At 38.1% G+C, this 18497-nt stretch overlaps 1 protein-coding gene and 1 long non-coding RNA gene across 2 annotated transcripts in view; one reads left to right on the forward strand and one right to left on the reverse strand.

Moving 5' to 3' along the window:
- LMO3 (LIM domain only 3) overlaps positions 1-17192 on the forward strand; it is a 64752-nt gene extending 47560 nt beyond the window's left edge. Inside the window, exons 2-3 of the mRNA XM_077826684.1 lie at positions 2335-2460; positions 16402-17192. Coding sequence (XP_077682810.1) covers positions 2335-2460; positions 16402-16507 — 232 coding nt within the window. The 3' untranslated portion in view covers positions 16508-17192. The remainder of the gene's footprint in view (positions 1-2334; positions 2461-16401) is intronic.
- Positions 723-8489, reverse strand: LOC144270311 (uncharacterized). The gene is made up of 2 exons (XR_013347144.1): positions 8334-8489; positions 723-3070 (listed from the first exon to the last, which is right to left on the reverse strand). It is a non-coding gene; the product is annotated as an uncharacterized LOC144270311 (long non-coding RNA).
- Positions 17193-18497: the final 1305 nt, after the last annotated feature.

Consider the following 18497-nt stretch of genomic DNA (forward strand, 5'->3'; position numbering starts at 1 on the left):
CAAATTGTTTCGTTGCACTGCAGCGTGTAAACTATAGTGAACCTCGGGCTTACACAAAAGTGTTTGATATCGAAAAAGACTTGACTGTAAATAGTAACACCACATGCACTTAATCCCCAATCCTTCAAAATAGTTAAAACACGCACTTAACTTTAAATGTGTGAGTAGTCTCACTGAAGTCTTGAGAGTTCCCGCTGAATTGGATCTCAGGGGAATGGGACTATTCATATGCTTAAAGTTAAGGGTGTGCTAAAGTGCTTTGCTGTATTGGGCACTTAAAACATAACTTCCTTATTAATGGGCCTTATTAATTTGTTAGTCTCTAAGGTGCCACAGTACTCCTTTCCCTTTTGCGGATACAGACTAACACGGCTGCTACTCTGAAACCTCTTAATAATGCGTAGTTCGGTATAATAATTCTTTACACTTATGGCCCTTACATAGCACCTTTTGCTACCTGATCTGTATTTCTTGTACACCTCTAACTCTCATTCACCTCCAGGTGAGTGTGTAAGGAATGCAGAATTGGGTCCTTGGTCAGACTATCTTAACAGTCTTCACAAAGTATTAAACCTCACAATATTCCTATGAAATAAGTAGATTTTAGGTCTATTTTACAGATGAGGCACTGAGGTTTGAGTGAAGCCCACCCAGAAAATCCGCAGTAGAGCTAGGCCTAAGGCTGGAATAGAATGTTTACAAAGGGAACATGGATTAAAAAGCATGGTGTATATGTAATTTTAATCATAAATTTTAACAGTTAACAGAAACAAAGTTGACATGGGTTTGAATAATCTGATAGGAGCTGAGTAACACAATGCTGCTGATTAAACTGTGGTGTTCGTTATCTCAAAAAACTTCTTAAAATAATGGTAACCAGCACATCAGACAATCACTGGAAAATGGTTCAGAACTTCAAAATAAACAGATTCATAGATACTAAGGACTTCAAGGAGCAGAGTACATGCATGTATTTATGCAAAAAGTACATCTTAAGTGGAAGCAGAAGGTATAAGGAATTGGAATTAAGTAGGTTTGTTGGTAACTCGTGAAATTCAGTAAAATGGAAGGATGTGATTAAAAAAGTACATTCATTTTTATGTTACCAAACTGAATTTTATACAGAGCACCTTTGAATTCATTAGTTTAGAACTGCTTTTAATTTGGTGGTTCCCTTGAGAGCCATTATATTTTTCTGCTGTCAGCCTGATATTGAGGAAAAAAGAGAACTGGCAGATGTGGCGTTTTCATCTAGTTTGCTTCATAGTTAAAAACAGCATTAACTGCTATACGCAGGCAGAGCATTACTTTTAATAATCCATCACAACTATTAGGTAGTTTAAATAAAACTTCGTTTCAAAGATTGCTGGTGTGTGTAGCTAAAGTATTTTTTTCTTGTTCATTATAATCCTCGTATGTTACAAAAGCATGCATACATGTAGGTTTTTTTCTCGTGATCTCATTTGAAAAGTTTCAAGAAATCTTTAACAAAGAGAAATCCTTTAAAATGGTTTTTTGAAAATATATTAGGCATTTTTACCAGACGTTTCAAATTGTTCTTACAATATATTATTCCTCTACTCCTGATGTGGCTATATATAGTTTACAGCCTCATTTACTTTAATGTGCTACCTGAATAACATAATCATAGCTATAACTATGGTAAAGGGTTGTAAGGTGTGTGAACCGCTAATGCTTTCTGACGATTTAAATGACTTGTTCATAAAATGTTCTTTTAATAATAACGGTAAAGCTTTTAGCACTAGATGTCAGAAATGTGGAGAATATTGGCTTTTTTAAGTGTTATTTCTTTTCTAGCTATAGTGTGTTTTAATAATAAATAGCAGTGAGGCCAAGGTTATGTGGCTCTCTTATTTACAGTACAGTCCAAGTAGAAAGATTCTTACCATATTTCAAACTGGTTGACCTCTGCTTGCATGTGGTGATGTAACTTTCCTAATGTATTTGTCATTTCCTCATTTGCTTGAACAAGATGTTTCTTCCATTAAGAAAGGTCAGTGACGTATGTACCAAAGAAGCATATTTATGTATAAAAACAGCATAAAAATTACTTTGCAAGGCACAGAATTATTGTGGCACTGGTTTATAGAGCTTCCCAATGCTTTCACGCTTTATCGGCAAGTGGCTTCTAATGGGATTGTTTCATGAGTGCGCTTGTTCTGCTAAATACCAGCCTTTCCAAAGAATGGTACACGGGGAAGTTGAATGACAATTACAGATTTTTATAAAGCCCAAGAAAATAAATGGAGGTATAATTTTTTCCCCCTACCATTTAATCTTATCCTTGAATATCTTCCCTTTGTGTGTCCTCAGGTTATTTGGTGTTACAGGAAACTGTGCTGCTTGCAGTAAGCTCATACCTGCTTTTGAGATGGTGATGAGAGCCAAGGAAAATGTTTACCACCTGGACTGCTTTGCATGTCAACTTTGTAATCAGAGGTAAGAGGACTTCTTAGTTTAATTCCATAGGCTAAAACTAACTGAGCCCTGATGTATATATTTTTGTTTAATGGAGAGAAAGCATTCTCTAGGGGTTGAAATACAAGGCTGGGAGTCACACCTGGATTCTTTTCTCAGTATTGCCACCGACAACCTGTGTGACCTTGGGCAAGTCACTTAAACTTTTTGTGCCTCAGTTCCCTCATCAATAAACAAGGATAATGATACTTCTGCTCACTCACAAGGGTGCCTGTCAAGCTTAATTAATTAATATTTATAAAGTGCTCCAAGATCCTCTGCTGTAGAAAAGTGCAAAGCAGTACCATTTATCATTATTATGTTAATTTTATTTAAAAATCCTCAGTTTTGTCAGTTGAATTTCTTTTAAAAATACATACTATTTCTTTCTGTTGACAGAACTCTCATCGTTTGAATTTACATGACATTGCATTCCACTGTTCGTTGTAAATCAGTATGGGAATCATGTACCACGTTCTTGTGACATTATAAACACTCCAAGGCCCCAATCCTGCAAAACTTGTTCTGCAGCTACTTAGAGCCCCACTGACATTCATCCAGGTGGAACATGTTGCAGGATCGGGGTTTAAAACTGCAAAATCACAATGGTTGAGATTTTTAAAGTCAATTAGGATATTTGGTCACACAGTTCCCAGTCATTTCATTCAGAGTGGGCAGCTAAATCCTATACTGTGCTTTGAAAATCTCAACCTATGTCATTGTGGTGGAATCTTGGCCCCCTGGAAGTCAATAGGGATTTCGCCATTGACTTCCATGGGGCCAGGATGTCACCGCTGAAAATTAAAGGACTGATTCACGTGTACTAATTTATGTACATATTACACTGCCTCAATTATTATATAATCCTACATTTAGTATCACATTTTACAGTTTACATTTCTTTTACATTTGCATAAGAAGAATACTCAGGATACAACTTTCTTAGGTAGTAACTAAAAATTACTACAATAATATTCTAATGTGATATTCACCAAATGTAAATCTAGCCCTAAATAAGCCATGCTAACTTACCCTGTACTGCAGTGTATTATTCTATAGCATTGTAGTAATTTAAAAATCAACATCCCCAGAGCAACATAAAATGTACAATTGCTAATAAGTATAGCACAGTACAATTACACTCTAAAAAAGCTAAATTGACCTTTTTCATCATGTTGCATGGAAATTAAAATATCAGACAAATAATAACCGCAGCTTAAATGATATAATAATGCAAAGTAATTATAGGTTGTAATGCTATTTACAGATCCTGTATCAATTTTACCTTGCTACAGAACTAAAAGGCTGTATTCGAAATAATGTCTACCCTACCAGTAGAACCCACTGAAGAAAGACACACGCACTCCTAAATTCAGATTCTAAAACTTTCACATCCCTAGTGCTGCAAACCACTGTTCTAGTATCATTATTAAAGTGCCTAACATATTTCTGTTGTTCGCTTCATTTATTACATGCCATAATGGGGCTGCATATCTTTAGTGTTGGTTATGCACAATTAGCACTTAGTTATTGTCTTGTCACTTCAGCCCATATAAGACAAACTTCTTTAATGCAAGAAGTCAGCTAATCTTCATCAGTCAAGCAAAGCAGACCATTTTTGTTACCCTGAATACAAAAGATTCCAACTTACGTGGTATATTTTAATTTAACCCCCCAAATAACCCCCCAAAACATTAACAATAATCATTATAATCATTTTCCTATTGCCATAAATGTGAACTAATGTGTGTCTTCATAGTATGAAAAGCATCAGAGTGGTGATCTTGGACAATTTAGGTTCCTATTAGGAATATTACCTGCTGGTTTTTAAATGAAGAGTTTTAGTGGGGGGTGTAATATTTTTGGATCCACTTTGTTGTTGTTGTTGTGGGTCTGTCATCTCTAAGCCTCCAGTCTGGGGGGGTTTAGGCTTTTCCTGTGCTTTGGGCAAGCTGCAGGCCTGAGTGCTGATACTCATAAGCATAGGTGCTGGAACTAGGGGTGTTGAGGGTGCTGCAGCATCCCTGGGCTTGAAGTGTTTTCCATTATATACAGGGTTTACGGTTTGGTTCAATGGCTCTCAGCATCCCCCACTATCCAAATTGTTCCAGTGCCTCTGCTCATAAGTAGAAGGTCTTATGAGAAGGGTCAGGGATCCTTGATCCATGCCTTAGATTAAGAACACATGGATTGCCATCCCTGGTGGGCACATGGTCCATCTAGTCAAAGCAGTGGCCAGTACCAAGATATTTTGAAGAATTCCATATATTGTAACCTCACAACACAATGGGGCACAATCCTGATAGTGGTCTATGGGTACTATTGTAATATAAATATTTAATAATAATGGACAACAACAAAATAACTTACCCATAGAGTATGTTTGTTCCTCACCACCTGACATTTGTGACTATCTTAAGGATGATGATTTGTACCTCTTTTTTATTTTTTTATAAATTCTAATTTGTAGATGTGCATATTATCCATACACATTTCTAATCCCACTAAACTCTTGAATGATATCTTGTGGCAATGAGTTCTGCTGCTTATGTATTTCATATTAAAGGAATCACATCAATGTTATTTTATTTCCTTTCAATTTCCTTGCATTCTTGTATTATGTTAAGGTGTGCTGGATTGACCACCTGATACCATTCGTTATTTTGTATACCTTTATCATCACGCTTCATTGTCTCCTCTTCCTCTTTTCAATCTCCATATCTCCAATAATTTTCACTGCCCATCTCAGGACCCCTTATATTTCCTCTGTCTCATCTTTAAACACCAAATTTCAGGTGAGGGTGTGTCACAACTGTAGTGAAGCACCCCCTCTTGGTCACTCACCAGACTGGTTTGAGGGGATCCAGCCACTGACACCATGTGTGTTTTAAGCTACTGGAGTTTGAATACAGTCCAGGCATTGCTGCTCTGTTGGAGTCGCTGAGCTCCTTCTCGGGGTGCAGACCCTGTGTCTAATATCCCCACCTGAGAATTGTGATTACATGGTTCCCTGCCCAGCCACTAGAACCAGAGCTGACTCCTGAGGCTCCACCCATAGCCCCGTTAGCTTAAACACATCCTCTCCCAAAACTCCATCCTCAAAGGGTCATGTGGTGGGTGTAATGCTTAACACACAGAGACAGACTTTGCATGAGAGTCTAAGCCACCATTGCTCTTTTCTTAACAGATAAAGCACAGAGAGTACTGATCACATAAGAAAAAATACATCCTGAATGGTCCTTAGGGGACTTTCTGAGTTCAAGTACGCAGGGTTTCCTCCGCTTCATCCCATCAGGTTGCTGCAGCAGCTTTTCTCTGTTTGAGTTGGTGAAAATGGCCAAAGACACCAAAGAGATCAGCTCCTGTCCTTTTTATAACCTTCCAGTCCCTTTGTCAGGTGACTCCCACTCCCAGATCAGCCTCCTCAGGTGATCCTAGACCCCTGCCAGGTGACCTCTCCCCTGACAAATGAGTTCTTCTGGGTGGGAGCCAGTCTATTTTCTAGGATGGTTGTATTTAAATAGAGGAACATCCCCAGTTAACAACCCTCTATAGTCAGCCCTGTATTAGTCTCTGTTGGAATTTCAGTACGATATGGAGGTAAAAAGGCAAAAGAGAAAGCAACTTGCCCCACATTCAAAATGGAGTTTGTATCTTGGTGAAGATACACACAGAGTTCATAATCTCACACAATTCATAAATTGTACAGATGTGCTCTGTGCCAACAAAGCCATTATACTTCTCTCCCTTTTCCTATGCTTGCCTCCTGTGTATGAAATATCATTCCTGAGCTGACTCACTAAACCCACTGTTCTCATTCAAGTAAGACCCATTTCTACTACTATCCCTACATGAAATGAGTTGAGATCAATATTTTCTTTAAACACACACACGTACGCATTGAGCTAACAAAACATGCCAACTATCTCTCGGCTTATATATTAGATCCCTTTCCCCACTCTCTGTTTTTGTCCCTTTTAATTGTAAACTCTTTCGGGCAGGGTCTGCGTCTTTAGGGCAGACTTTAGCATATTTGGAGTGCTCTTGGAACATAACTAATAGCACATATGAAGAATGGTATATTGCTAACATTTTAATTGTTCAGCTACTGCTGTGCACTGGGAAGAGGTTCCCATTAAGCTGTTAGCTGTTAACAGGTCTTTTTCCTAAGTGAATATAGTTAATTTAAAACCCAGCAATGTTGGTGAGTGGATTAAATTATTTCTTTAAATTTGCATTAGTTAACACTGAATTTCATCTGCCATTGTGCTGCCTGCTTGCTTAGCTTTGTCAGGTCTGTCTGAAGTTCCTCAGTCTTCCTTAGCTTTAACTAACCTAAATAATTTTGTGTCATCTGCAAATGTAGGTTGACTGTTCATCCTCTTCTGCAGGTCGTTAATGAATAGACTAAGCCACATCCTGTGGATCCTTGGTGCAATCTGGTGTTAATGCCCCTTAGCACAGAAAAAACTTAAGAATAGGTACAATGTTTGCTATGCTCAGGTAGCTAATTTCCATGTCAAGGCATTCATTATTATTAGTATTATTTTTTGGCACTCACTTCATTCCTAAATTCTTTGGCTTTATACAGTCTAGTCCTGGTTGATCTTTAATTTGTCAGTTTATTCCAGCATCTTCTCTTTAACACTCAAATACATCTTTACTACTTGAGAAGACTACAGTAGGTCTCTCCTACAATATCCTCTGTGCCAAAAAGTGATGTGAAGAAACAATTTAACTCATCTGCAATATCCTTATTCTCCTTAACTGTTCCCTTTATTTTCTGGTAGTCCATCAGACCTCCACCAGGGTTCTACCCAGTGTGTCACTGGGCCCTGACTCAGTTTCCCCTTCTTCCCCAGGTTAAACAACTTAGACTTCATCCTGCAATGTGTTTTCTCAATAGCTCTCCCCTTTTGGAAGTCTGGTTTATTAACATAAAAGTCAAAACACCCACAAAATCTTTCCTGGTTGGCTCATGCCCTGAGTGCAGGCTTGCCTCAAGCAGACTCCTGCTTTCTGCATGTCTGTTTCCCAGGCTCTCTTCTTACGAACTCTGGAGAGTCACTTAGCCTAGTCCTCCTCACTGGCCCTTTCCTGGCTGTTCTTCCTGCACTTTAATGGAGCGTGCACAGCCCGGTCGGCTCTCCCTGGAGTCTCTGTTGTGACTTAACGTGGGCTGCCATCATATCTCCCAGCAGGCCTGGTTCTTAGACACATGCTCTCCATCACATGACCCTTTTTGGGGGGAGGGAGGATAAGCCTGACACAGAGTCCCAGCCCTCTTAGGGACCAGCTCATCCAGGGACAAACCCAGCAATTCGGCTGCTTGGCCATATATTCTTGTTAGGTGCTTTTATATCTTCACTATTCTCTCTTCAAGGGCCTGATTCAAAGCTTATTGAAGACATAGAAAGACTCCCTTAGATTCAGTATATTTTAGATCAGGCCCTAAATTCACGCTTAGATAGGAGAACTACCATTTATTTTACTTATTTGTTTTTATTGACTTCACTTAAGCTAGATCTCCATAGTTTGAAGGATAAGTTTGATTCAAACTATCTTTTACCTTGCCATTTCTCCTTTCATTTTCCTTCCTGCCTTTGCTACTTTTTATTTTTTGAGAGGTATGGATGTTTCCTGTATGTCTCTTATGGTATGCCTAAGTAATCTCCATTCTGGGTCTGAAGATTTTAATTTTATTTTTTTCACCTTTGACCGTTGGGTTGCTGTGACTAGTTTCCTCTATTTTTTTAAAAAATTCATCTTTCTGAAGTTTCATACCAGAGAGCTAATTCTTGGTACCTTTCCTCCCCTAAGAATTCTATGGTGGTCACTATGATGTAGTCACTTACATGGTTCAGATGCTGCCCTTTGCTCCCCACAACCATTTTCAACCTCTTCTCCCAAGTAGAAAAATCCTTTTCCTTCTCTCAGCAATAGCCTCAAACCCATCAGCTGATCCAGGGTAGCTTCTAGAGAACAAATATTGTCATAATGGAAAACAGAAAACAAATTAAAATAAATAACTGACGAAGATTGATGTTGCAGATTAATGTTCTCTCAAACTCTGACAAGTGTGCAGAAAGAGAGTGTGTGGTAACTGAAGTTTAAATAGAAAATCTTACATCCTGGGTTCATCCATGTCCGTGCTTGACCCCCTGGGCTAAACTTGCCGATCTCACTCAGCATTCAGTTCGTATACATCCTAGAGCATGTCTTCCTCCTTTTCCTCTTTCGTCTCATTTTCTAGCAGCCTGACCCAATAGGCTCCACCCCATTCATCACCTCCTAGATAATTCCTCTCCACCTTGCTGGACCAATTTGGGCTATGGTTTAAAACTCCCATCTGACCACCACCATCGAGGAACATTAAACCTTGTCTTCTCTCCTTTTATTCTTTCTTGGAAATACGCCTTATCTTAACAACTGGGCTTTAGTTTGTCTGGCCAAACTTTCATTCCAGTCCCAGTCTAGAAACACTTTCATCTGGCATCCTGTAAAAATATAGAAGGCCTACACTACATGACAAAATTGTTTTATTCTTTAGCAGACATAATTTTATGTGGATGATAATATTAGATTTGTATATGTTTAACTCTAGCATTAGATTCCTACAAGACCTGAATGGTGAGGTTATTCATCAACTATTTTAGAATACAGTTTAATACCTGTAAAAGCGGCAAAGAGTCCTGTGGCACCTTCTAGACTAACAGATATATTGGAGCATAAGCTTTCATGGGTGAATACCCACTTCGTCGGATGCATCCCACGAAAAGCTTATGCTCCCACGAAAGCTTATGCTCCAATAGGTCTGTTAGTCTAGAAGGTGCCACAGGACTCTTTGCCGCTTTTACAGATCCAGACTAACACGGCTACCCCTCTGATAGTTTAATACCTGTGGATAGAAATCCCATGCTTGAATAAAAAGACTAGAAGTAGGAATGTACTACGTGTCCAGGATGGTGATGGTGATTGTGAAATGCTCAGGGGCGATTACAAAACCAGAAAACCCAATAATAATAATGGGGGATTTCAACTATCCCAGTATTTACTGAGTACATGGCACGTCAGGATGGGATGCAGAGATCAAATTTCTGGACACCATTAATGACTGCTTCTTGGATCAGCTCGTCCTGGTTAATCTGAAATTAAAAGGAACAATCACAAGAATGAAATGCCTGCAAGCTGCATGAAAACTATTTAAAAACACCAGAATAGAGGCTCAAACTAAATGTATACCCCAAATTAAATAAATCAGTAAGAGGACCAAAAACAAAAAAGCCACAATGGCTAAACAATTAGAGTACAACAGTCTTTTAGATGCAGAAGGACATCCTTTAAAAATTGGAAGTCAAATCTTACTGAGGAAAGTGAAAAAAAGCAGACATTCTGTCAAGTCAAGTGTAAAAGTATAATTAGGCAGGCCAAAAAAGAATTTGAAGAGCAACTAGCAAAAGGACATGAAAAGTAACAGCAAAAATATTTAAGTACATCAGAAACAGGAGGCCTGCAAAACAATCAGTGTAGCAACTGGATAATTGAGGTGCTAAAGGAGCACTCAAGGAAGACAAGACCATTGTGGAGGAGAAGCTAAATGAATTCTTGACATCAGTCTTCATTGCACAGGATGTGAGGGAGATTCCCACACCTGAGCCATCCTTTAAGTGACAAATCTGAGGAACTATCCCAGATTGAAGTGTCAATAGTAGAGGAGATTTTTGAACAAATTGATAAATTCATAGAATCATAGAATATCAGGGTTGGAAGGGACCTCAGGAGATCATCTAGTCCAACCCCCTGCTCAAAGCAGGACCAATCCTCAATTTTTGTCCCAGATCCATAAATGGCTCCCTCAAGGATTGAACTTACAACCCTGGGTTTAGCAGGCCAATGCTCAAACCACTGAGCTATTCCTCCCCCTGTAAATAGTAGTAAATAACAGGACCAGATGGTATTCATGCAAGAGTTTTGAAGGAACTCAAATATGAAATTGCAGAACTACTAACTGTGGTATGTAACCTATCATTTAAATCAGCCTCTGTACCAGATGTCTGGTAGCTAATGTAATACTGAGTTGTTAAAAAAAGTCTCCAGAGGTGATCCTGGTAATTACAGGCCAGTAAGTCTAGCTTCAATACCAGGCAAATTTTACTATAGTAAAGAGCAGAATTATCAGATATACAGATGAACAGAATTTGTTGGGGAAGAGTTAACACAGCATTTGTAAAGGGAAGTCATGCCTCTCCACACTGTTAGAATTCTTCTAGGTTTTCAGCAAGCACATGGACAAGGGTGATCCAGCTGATCTAATATACTTGGACTTTCAGAAAAGCTTTGACAAGGTCTCACCCCAAAGGCTCTTAAGCAAAGTAGGCAGTCTTGAGGGAAGGTTCTCTTGTGGATCAGTAACTGGATAAAAGATACGGGGGAAAGGGTACGAATCAGTTTCCACAGTGGAGAGAAGTAAATAGTAGGGTCTCCCAAGGAACTGTACTGGGACAGTCTGTTCAGCATGTTCATAAATTATCTGAAAAGGGGGTAAACAATGAGGTGGCAAAGTTTGCAGAATTTGCAAAATTACTCGAGATAGTTAAGTCCAAAGCAAAGCAGTGGCAAAAAAAGTTACAAACGGATCATGATTCATCATGGATAGTTCTCTGAAAACAATGTGCAGAAGCAGGCCAAAAAAAAAAAAGAAAAAAAGAAAGAAAGAAACCTAACAGAAAAGAACATTGGGAACCATTTGGAGAGGGATAGAGAATAACACAGAAAATATCATAATGCCACTATATAAATCCATGGTATACCTATACCTTGAATACTGTGAGCAGTTCTGATTTCCCCATCTCAAAAAAAGATATATTAGAATTGGAAAAAGTACAGAGAAGGGCAACAAGAATGATTACAGGTATGGAACAACTTCCATGTGAGGAGAGATTAAAAAGACCAGGACTGTTCAGCTTTAGAAAAAGAGGAGACTAAGGGCAGATATGATAGAGGTTTATAAAATAATTAATGGTGTGGAGAAAGTGAATAAGGAAGTGTTATTTGCCCCTTCACGTAATGAAGAATCAGTGGTCGCCCAGTGAAATTTACAGACAGCAGATTTAAAACAAACATAAGGAAGTACTTCCTCGCACAGTGCATAGTCAACCTGAGGAACTTGTTGCCAGGGAATGTTGTGAAGGCCAAAAGTATAACCGGTTTCAAAAAAAGAAATGGATAAATTGATGGAGACTAGGTCTGTCAACTGCTATCAGCCAAGATGGTCACGGATCCAACCCAATGCTCTGGGTGACCCTAAACCTCTGATTGCCAGAAGCTGGGACTGGATGACAGGATGGATCACTCAGTAAGTGCCATGTTCTCTTCATTCCCTCTGAAGCAGCTGGCATGGGCCACTGGTGGAAGATAGGATACTTGGCTAGATGGACCACTGGTCTGACCCTGTATGGCCATTTTTGTGTTTTTATGAATTTAAGATTTTCCATACCAAACTTTTAATAATCTTTGAAAAGCATAGCAAAAAGAGGTGTGCTTTATTGGGCTGCAGTGAGTGATGTGATATATATATTGTACCAATTCTTATCAAGGAAAGCATGTAATGCCAGTATTAGCCTTTGATTAGACATTTAGGTCTTTTGACAGGACCCTAAAATTAGCAAACCATAGGTATATATTAATGAACTATGAGGTAAAATAAAAACTATTCTATTGAAATGTGTGCATAAGCACTAATCAGAGATACACTGACAGATCAATTAACGTTTACAAAAATTGGGAGGGAGGAGAATAAGGGACTAACTGTAATTGGGTGCAAGGAAAAGTTTAAGGGTGTTTTGTATCTTAATGGAGAGATCATATGGCTGCCGATCCTAGAAAACACCTATTAAATGCTTCCACAGTCTGTTTTGTACTTTGCGCCACAGCAGCAGAGGCGCTGTGAACAGAGCCATCTTGGTTCCAAGCCATTTTTCTTACCTTCTCCTAAGAAGTCCCCACTGCCTTGTCATGAACCCTGTATTGACTGCTACAGTACAGGTGGCAGGTAATTGTGAGATCCCTTTAGCTCTCAGCTCTGGAAAATGAAATGGCTGTTTCTTGGAATGCAAGTTTTATACTTCTTGTGATGATCCAGGCATGTCATCGGTTTCCAAACAAGGGGGTAACAGAGGTCATTTTATTATATAAATGGCCTTCATTTTACCATTTTAAAATATGACAGGCGTTTTAGGATGGAGGTTAATTATATTGGTCATTCCACTAATATCACAGACATGTCAAAAGTATTATCGTCAATTTATGGCCAGTAAGTCCAATCTGTCATGTTAGTTCTGCCTAAACTATATTTTCCTGCCCACCTTTGCATGCTTATTAGGTGAAACGTACACGGATTCTAGAAAAGAAACGTTGCACAGCACCAGCCACTACCATCTGCCAGACATAGCCAGAGATGAAGTAAACACCTTACCTCATTTTGCAGACACCAATTAATGGAGAAACCCCTTTGCTTTACCAGCAGTCCATTTCCACCCTTTCTCCTTCCCCTCTTTTCCAAAGGGAGATGTGAATGCTTTCTGTTGAGTCTCTAATTTATGAAAGTGGAAATAATGTAATCCCATCTAGGAATGAATGAATCTCCAAAATGTGGGGCTTCAGATGCTTAGCTGATCTAGCTAAACCATAGGTCTGAAAATTTAACGAGATTTTGGCACTTTGTTCCAGTCCGGTTTCAACTAGAAGATACCAAACCTATTTTTGAGGGTCAAATAAGATCAGCAGTTTGGGAACATGGTGGGGGGGGAGGGAGATAAGAGATTTTTACCTTATCTCCACCGATTAGTCTTTTCATATCCTACTAGTGTATTAGTACAAAGTGTCATTGAATGTGAGTTGAGCTTCCATTTGGTGATAGTCTGTTGTCACCAAAATACAGTTCACAGATATAATATTGAAGGGAAAATTCAAGACTAGCCCTTGCCCCTGCAAACATGATTTAGTCACTGAGGTTCCACAGCATGTAAGTCAGCACAGAATTTGGGCCTTAGTATTTAAAATTACTGAATGCTCTTCAAGAGTATAAATATGAAATCGTAAAAAAACTATATGATTAACATGGTACACATAGGCCCAGATTTTCAAAAGGTATGTAAGTACCTAACTAAGGTCAAGGAGATAACATTGCAAAAGCAAAATGTGATGGGAACAAATCTGCAGTTTGTGTAAATGTCCCTGCTCCTTTCTAGAATAGGACAGTGCACTCCCTGCAGATTATAAGGTTGGCGGGTAAGGTAGGTCTTTAGGGCTGAAAGATTAAATAAAATAGTGACACAGGATTTCGTCATCTTGGAAGGAAAGAAGCAAACATTTAAAGAAAAAAAAATCAAAAGCTTTGCAGCTTAAGTTAGTTTTGCTTCATGATGTATTTTAAACATTTTAATCAAGTTATCCCTGGGTTTGTTTTCTCCTTTCATTTTGTTTTCTCCTTCCTAACTGTTTGATTCTGGAAATAATCCTTCTGTTACCCTGGGACCCCAGAGTAGTATTTGAATGATTGTATGGGTTTGAAATAGTGCATTCTGCTAGACAAGCAGATGTAATCATGTCTCCCTCTAGTGGCTGGCCCGCAAAGAGTGACAGCCTGCTGCTTACTCATATTCTTCAAATACTAGGAGCCTGCATTTTCTGTACCGAGTTCCTGCGACCTGTCCCCGTCAACATCAATTGTCATATGTTCGTCACACTCGGATATTGTTTTCAGTGTCTTCTTTATTTTATCATCCAGTGCAAATACTCATGCAATAGCAAATATAAATTAATAATTTTGTATTTAAAGTCAAACATGCTTTTTTTCTGGAAAATGAACGTGTATATGAAAAGGCAACCTATGTATGACTTCTGTATCTAATCTGGGGAGCTGCAGTCACATACATCTACTTTTCAGGCAAAAAGATAGACTAGGGTTCAGTTTGATTTTGGGAATATTTGAAGAATCAAGAGTAACCTGAAGAGAACTAGTTCATTTCAATAAAACTCCTTTTCAATATATCGACTCAGAATATTTTTTCTGGTGCTTACAGCCCATATAGCGGGTTTGGGGGAAACCTGTAAATTGTATAAAATAGGCTTGACCATAAATAACTTAAAGATTTCAGGATCATTCCATAATCTGTATTTTCAATCATCATCTGCAGCGAGCAGTAATCCTAGAGGAAAAAAATCCACAAATAGACAAACCAATTTTCCTTTAAGAGCAAAGCTAATTCTTTTCAATCCACGTTTTTATTGCACTGTTTTCTCTCTATCTGTTTAGCTAGCATAAGGATAAATTTCCAAAGCTACCCAGTTGGAAAATAAATGGGTTCACTGTTTGTCTAGCATTCCAGTCTTTACAAATGTAAATCAGTCCAACTGCTACTCATTTAAACCGCCAACTTCACAAAACATTAAAGGGCTGCTTTCAATACACAATTTAATCTGTGACAATTCACCAAGATTTCTGCTTGAACATCATTAGAAATTGACTATCTGATAAAGAGAGACCACTAGCAAAGGTCATGAGGGTCACCTTCTGTAATTATACAAAGTTTTACTGGGTCAACTACAGCACGCACCACTATTTGAAGGTTAAATTGTTACAATTAAATACATATACAGCTATTCCCATAGCTACTCTGTTGTTAAATGTACCGTAAACAACACAAGCATTCATTTCTGACCCTAATTGTGTCCAAGATGTCCCCATTTGGAAATTATACAGGAAAGAACATTATAATCTGTTACACATGAAACAATACTTTATTTAGTAAGATGCATAATTAGCTGATGGAAACTGGTTTCATTTATCCACATCAATGCAAAGGGGTTCATTTGGGTTACTCTCTTTAGTTTAATTGGAATGCTGCAAGCAAGGACTCCTGATATGTTTTATAGCTGGAGAGTTTGCCGTAAACAAAGGAATATAATCCTGCTGCAAAATCGGTCATTAATGAAACTTTTTTCTGTATACTAGGCCCCTCCTTGTTGTTCACTAGATGTGTTAAAAAGCACTTCTTTGTTTTTATAAGTAGCCTGATAATCATGCACGTATCTCTTAGATTGAAATTACTTAAGTTTGAAACTAGATAGTTGAGTAAACATGCTTTCTACTCCTCTGAGACAATAAAATACAAAATACTATTTTCTTGGCAACGAAGTTGTGCGACATTTACTAGAAAACTGGGATATGTAGACTGATGTATCACAAAGTGGGAAGAAATTACAGCTATTTAGTAATTAAACGTACAGTTGAGTCCTACAGGTAAACCTATTTATGTGTGTGTCTACATATGCTTACGTGTGTGTGTGTGTGTGTGTGTATACACACAAACATATATAGATGTAATTCTATATACACACACATTAAAATGTTTTGATTCAAAGGACATTGGAATTTAGTGGCTATTGGCAAGAACGTTCAGCTGGAATATAGTATGATAATTTACTATTTGTGTAATACATAACCGTGTGTTAAGCATTCAACAGCATATGATGATATCATCCTTTCTCTGATTTGTGTAAAGAATTAGATTAACTTTGCATTCAGCCCGTGGTCTTGGATATTATCCTGTTTTATCTGTGCAGGTGTGACCTGATCTAAGGCTCTCATAGACTTCAGTGGGCTTTCAGTCAAGCCTTTGGTTGAGGGACCAAAAAACACTCTTATGCACCAAATTTTGTTGAAAGCAAAGAATATATTTAGCACAAATCCAAAGCTGGGCTTTCATGCACTGTTTTGCAGAACGTTGCACTAGACACAATAAATGTATGCCGCATCGGCCGTACAACAAAATTACGAACACTTACAGTACAACTTTTTAGATTTAAGAGCACATTGTTCCATTGTAAAACTACCTTTTCTTTTCTTTGTTGTATTTTCAGATTTTGTGTTGGAGACAAATTTTTCCTAAAGAACAACATGATTCTGTGCCAGACAGATTATGAGGAGGGTTTAATGAAAGAAGGTTACGCACCCCAGGTTCGCTGATCTGCCGCCACGTCGTTAAGAATATAAAGCACTATGTTCTTTTATCTTTTTTGCTCAACATGTATATAAGAAATGACACAGGATCCTACTGAATAGCGTAGATATAGAGAGACAGGATGGTCGCGTGGAATAAAAGGCGGACTGCATATGTATGTAGTGAAAATTGCTCCAGTTCAGAGTTGAATGTTTATTAAAAAGGTAAACTGTACATACTGCTGGATTTTTATTTTATTTTATTTTGGGGGGCTTGCTATTGTTTTTTTTTTTTTCCCTTTTTGTGTCATTTGGCATGAGATGTTTATTTTGGACTATTGTACATAATGTATTGTAATATTTGAAGCACAAATGTAATACAGTTTTATTGTGTTACCATTTGTGTTCCTGTTTGCTTCTTTGTATTGTTGCATTTAGTACAATCACTGTCTAAACTTATTGTATATTTATGCTTTCTGTATCTACCAGCTATTTTAAATTAGCTGTAACTTTCTAGTAAAAAAGAATTAAAGAGCAAATCCCAACCATTATGCTACAGTTAAGAGCTTAAAATACTACTTACATTACAACTATTTAAAAGAAAATAAGTCTAGCCGCAACCACTGCAAGCAATGCTATGGTTAACGGTCTATCAGCACTTGTGTTATAAGCCTCTATTTTTCAGGGGTTAAACCTCAGCTGTTTAATTGTATAGATCTCCTCCAAGAGCACTTTTATTTTATTACAAATTTTTGAAAAACATGCCTGGCTGATTTGGGACATATTATAGAAGGTACAAAAGTGAATGATTTTGGGTGCTGCTTTTGAGCTGCTAGATGTTCAAAATAAGTTTTGTTTTATTTTTAAATTAGCTGGAAATTAGGCCCTAATGCAAACCAGTGCCTTTGGGTATCTTGTAACATATATATATTCTGAAGTTGTTTAATTTGGAAAAGTGACTTCTGCTCTTGTTTAGAGATCTTTTGTAAGATCAAATTTCTTAGGCTTTGAGGTTTGTTTTTTGAGGGGTTATTTTGTGGTGTTTTGGTTTTTTGCATCAAGACTTAACCCTAACTTTTCGTGGAGAGTTGTGTGGCTGTGTCCTAAGTGACTTGTTCCAAAATGATGAGGTTAGAAGGCATCAAGAACAGCTTAGTTATAGGGTCTGTACACATTAGGGAAAAGACCCTTTTGGCTGACAGTAGGAAAGTGACTTGTTGCTGACAACTACCCTTGGTGGCGGTTGAAGAAGACAATTTAAACACTGACGTAGATGGGACAATACTTTTAAATATCATTACAGAAAACAAGAAATATCACATTCATCCACGTACCAATTGTACTGTTTCCGATTGTGTCAAAAAATTCTGTCCTGCCTACGCTGGCAATTAAATAATCTTCAACACCTGGTAAGAGTGGTGTGGCCCCTTTCCTGGCAATCACGATCAGGAGCAAGTCCATCTCCTAATGTAGATGGAGCTACATTTTAAAGCCAAGAGACTGTTGCCTCAGCAGCAGGCCCCTAAGTATTCATATTCTGGGCAGAGCTTAATGACCAGTTAGGCTGAGGTGAGAACTATGAAGGGATAACATGTAACAAATGGGCTAAATGCACAGTCAGTCCTTTCCTCTTTGGCACTATTAAAGCTCACCAGGAAAATAGCCTGTGTTTAAATGACTGTCTCGTATGAGGCCATGAAATTTGGGTTTTCTTTCCACTAAGAATCTTTTACATAAGGTACATCAAAGATCTTTGTGTTCCCTCTGTTGGTTTGATTTATGGTTGCAATGCTGTCCTGAGCTCCTCTATCTCTTTCTGTGGTCCACATGGTGGAGGGGAGGAGATTCCTTAGTATCTATTGTGTGAGTTCTGAGTAGACTACACAATGGATTGATTTGGAGATGGATTTTTAATCCTGATATCTGAATTTCCAAATTTGTCCTTCTAAGAGAGATTTAGCTTTATAATAATGTGGCTTTTTGGTAGGCTTTTTGGTATGGATATGAACCCAGATTA

Source organism: Eretmochelys imbricata, chromosome 1, assembly GCF_965152235.1.
Source record: "Eretmochelys imbricata isolate rEreImb1 chromosome 1, rEreImb1.hap1, whole genome shotgun sequence".
Lineage (NCBI taxonomy): Eukaryota > Metazoa > Chordata > Testudines > Cheloniidae > Eretmochelys > Eretmochelys imbricata.